This window comes from Nannochloropsis gaditana (assembly GCF_000240725.1).
Source record: "Nannochloropsis gaditana CCMP526 unplaced genomic scaffold scaffold468, whole genome shotgun sequence".
Lineage (NCBI taxonomy): Eukaryota > Eustigmatophyceae > Eustigmatales > Monodopsidaceae > Microchloropsis > Microchloropsis gaditana.
In genome coordinates, this window is record NW_005803485.1 from 15,427 (window position 1) to 19,178 (window position 3,752).

Below are 3,752 nucleotides of genomic sequence, written 5' to 3' on the forward strand. Positions count from 1 at the left end.
GGAAGAGAAGGCGGCAGCGGTGCTGGTGGAGGTAACATCCTTTTCCCAGCAATGTGCAGCATTGAGTGTACGATTGTTGCCAACGCGGCGGCTGTGGGCGTGGGAGGTGTGGCCCGGGTGACTGGTGCGGGACGAAGGCTGCTTGGCAGTGGGACCCCCCGGGGACGGTGGAGGGGAAGGCGCGCCGGCACTTCCCTCCGGTATGGAGCTAACGGAGGAGGAGCAGGAGGCGGATGGAGAGGATGATGATGAGAACGGGCGGCAGTAACGTTCCATGATGGGTGTCGGTGGCGCACGCCGTCTCCGTGCACGGGGCAGAGGCCCGAGGTCGGGGGCAAAAGCTACCCAGGCCTGTTTCTGACGCAAAATTGATGGCGACGTGCAGAAACTGGCAGGGTATAGAAGCTGAGACAGGTTCGAAGCCAAAGTAAGCTTCGGTCGATGTAATATAGACGCAGACGCGGATGACCACCCGGGTGTAATGGCAGGGGATGGCCGGACTTGGAGCAGTCTCCGCGCGCCGACAGAGCTTCCCAGCATGCGAGACTGGATTTCTAGGAGGCCGCTTCCACCCTAGGCTCTATTGGTTTTAAGGGACCCTGCGAGGATAAGGTGTACGGTCAAAGGAGGAATGTTGCCCGGTGCAAGTGTGGTGTTCAACGAGACTTAGTCTCCTTGGTTTCCGTCTTTCTATCCGGCAGTGGCAGGGTGGAGGTCGAACTTTACGAACATGACGACACACAGTGTCACATAGAAAATGACTGAGTAGTTCCACATTTGTGAACTGGAAAATGCCTGGTTGAGGAGATATGCGGGCGTGGGAGTGGGGACTGAAGCTGAAGAAGCACGCAACTAGAGCGGAGGGCGAGCATCAAGCGAAGACGAAAGTTGACATACCCAGAGCCATTGGGCACCCAAGATTGCCATCCGTACGCACAATGTTTGCCACATGCACGTTTCTTCAGTTGGTTTCAATGTCGACGGATAGAACAGTGAAGTGCTTTGCGTCTTACACTTTTGCGCGTTCGCATCGACGTGTCCTCCACGTCTAAACCCGTTGCTCATTGATGTGCTTGCCTTCTCGCGTTTTTCTCTCATTTGACATGTTCATTCTTTCACGTAAGACCCAAATTCACACTTTACAGGAGGGTTGATCACATTACAGGCCCATGTCTGGTGCTGGCCGTAAAAGTGCCTACCGCAAAAGCGTAACGGAGGAAGTCCTCCACTCATTTCCTGAGCCCAATGTGGCCGCCGGCGAGCGAGTGGCCCGTGTTGTCCAGTCCCGTGGGGGTAATATTTTGCAGGTTTGTCTACGCACACATAGCACTGACCGAGGATAAGCCGTGCTATCAACCGGAGTGGGAAATTTGTCCCGCGCTCGTGCAGGGAATGGTCGAGAGGAAGTTTTACGAAGGGAGAGTGCAATGGGTCGACGCCTATGGCCTCACTGAGCCCTTCCTGGCCGATAATTATTCCTCCTTTCCATGCTCTGATAACAGGTAAACGTCGCACCTGATCCACAAAGCGGTGAGGACGAGAACAGCGGGTCTCTGGCCTTGCTTCCTACGAAATTTCGGAAGCTGATTTGGGTCAAGCGGGGAGACTTCGTGATTGTCTCTGGCACGTCCCACGATTTTCAGACGGCGGCCGGCGAGAAAGGGAAGGTGAAATTCATGGTCGAACACATTTTGTACAAAGAGCAAGTGAAGCACCTAAAAGACCAAGGGATGTGGCCGGTCGTTTTCTCGGAACCTGCAGAGCAAGGACCGGCTCACAAGGGTGAGGGAAGGAGTGAACTGGAGCACGGTGCAAATCAGAGAGTAGAGCCGGAAGGGGGAGGACAGGAAAAGTGTCAAAATGGTAACCCAACTAGGGAGAGAGTCGGTCGGGAGGGTGATGGCAACGTATCTGCATTCCAGGTAGAGGACGGAGATAGCACTGGAAGTCAGTACGAGAGCGATGAGGAGGATTACAGCGATCTCCATGTAAACACGAATCGCCTGGCCAAGGCACATTTGTACGTCGATGATGATGAGGAGGAAGAAGAGGCGGAGGCGGATAAATTCGATGAAGGGGTGGAGTAAGTTGCTAGAGTCAAGGAGGAACGCGTAAGTTTCCCTCCTCCCACAACAATGTACATATTGGAACACGGCTATAAAGTACTGTGCAGTGACAAGAGTACTGAATGAAATTGGAACTCTCAATGGCGGAAGTTTAAGTTCTTCTTGCATTTTTTTCCTTCCCTCCGGGTCGTGCGGCTCGGAACGCTCTCAACGTGTCGGCTTCCTACGCTCCACTTTCCTCTCCCTTCCAAGTACTTAACGCATTGTACGCTGTCCTGCATCATCAAAGCTTCTCGTGGCCCTTGTATCAAGAGGGATGCCACGGAAGTGTGTCATTCAGGTGTCGTGCGAAGGTGCAAGAACCTCAAACTTACCTGACACGGCGGTCGCTGGCTACCATCAAACTTCCGTATTCCTCTCCCCTAGGAGACCTCAACTCAATCGTGTTACCATGTCATCTGATTTCCCCGTCGTTAACAGCAGGGTCGCCCTTTTATTTCTTCCATTTGCTGCCATTGTTGCTGTACAATGGCGTCGTAAGTTTTTTTGGGGTGCCGGCGGCCCGGGAGGTGGCGGTCACAGGCGCACAACAGGAGACCGTGGCTACTTTTCCACATCGTCGTCTTTCCAACCTGCCGGTAGTGAAGGTATCCCAACAGAAAAAATTCGCACGGGGAAGGACGTCACAATTGTAGGAGGTCGACGAGCACGTCAGGGGGAAGCGCGGCGGAAGCATGGACGCCTTGACAGAGGCACTGCGCACAGCCCATTCCCCCAACGCAGACGAGGCCGTGCGGGCTTATGCCTTGCGGGTGAGTCTTTCCACCCCCTTCTTGCCCCTTTCTCGTGCTTATGTGTCATTTTGTCCCGCATAAGCCGTGCCATTTGTTGTCTGTTCAGAACCTGTCGTGATGGTGTCGTGATGGTCCTCTCTGTTCTCCTGCGGGTTGTATGTCTCCTGCTTGGCCGCTTGGGTCTACATTAAAGTCCACGTCGGCCCTTACCATCACATTGTCGCAGTACGAGCATTCCATTTTGCTCTCTGTCGCGTGGTGTCATTGCTTTCTCCTATTTATAATGCTCGCTCTGCCATGTCCTTTTCCTGGTCCTTTGCCATGCTTCCTCCCTCCTGTTCAGTACCTGGAGGAATTCAAGCACAGCGACAACAGCGGGGACTGGGCTTTCAACACGCTTCGGACACCAGACTCTCCCGGCGAAGCCCGTCACTTTGCATTGCAATGCCTGGCCAGTCTCTTGCAGTCTCGGTGGAAAGCGTGGAATGAGGAGGTTCGACTCCAGTTTCGGGTGGCGGTGATGGAGGTGGTGGCTTCCACAGGGGCGGGACGAAACGAGGAGGTGTATTTGCGCGAACGCATTGCCTTGCTGGTGAGCAAAATCGGCGAGGAGGAGTACCCTGTGCGTTGGCCAGAGCTCTTAAGGGAGCTGGCGGATATCTGGGAGGGGGCGGGAGCGGGCTCCCCGGCTCCGCCAATCATTGCCTTGATGGCGCTGAAGAATTTGGCAGAAGATTGCGTGGATTCCGACTTCAACAATTTGCTGCCGACCGCACGCCGGACGGAGATCTTGCGCGCCTTGAACTTGGAGTTGGGGGTGTTGCTGCCCCGCCTGTACTCGCTCATGGCACGGACCTACGAAAAGCCAGGCTCCCCGTTCCGTTGCACGCGT

The 3,752-nt window shown here is 54.9% G+C and overlaps 2 protein-coding genes across 2 annotated transcripts; one reads left to right on the plus strand and one right to left on the minus strand.

Annotated features, from left to right (window-relative positions):
• Positions 1-1,141: 1,141 nt before the first annotated feature.
• Positions 1,142-1,520, minus strand: NGA_2084820 (uncharacterized protein; the record flags this gene model as incomplete). Its single annotated transcript, XM_005854548.1, has 1 exon — positions 1,142-1,520. A coding segment is annotated over one exon (379 nt), but the record flags the coding sequence as incomplete, so codon positions are not given.
• On the plus strand, positions 1,500-2,214 carry NGA_2123120 (rna binding protein; the record flags this gene model as incomplete). Its single annotated transcript, XM_005854549.1, has 1 exon — positions 1,500-2,214. A coding segment is annotated over one exon (588 nt), but the record flags the coding sequence as incomplete, so codon positions are not given.
• Positions 2,215-3,752: the final 1,538 nt, after the last annotated feature.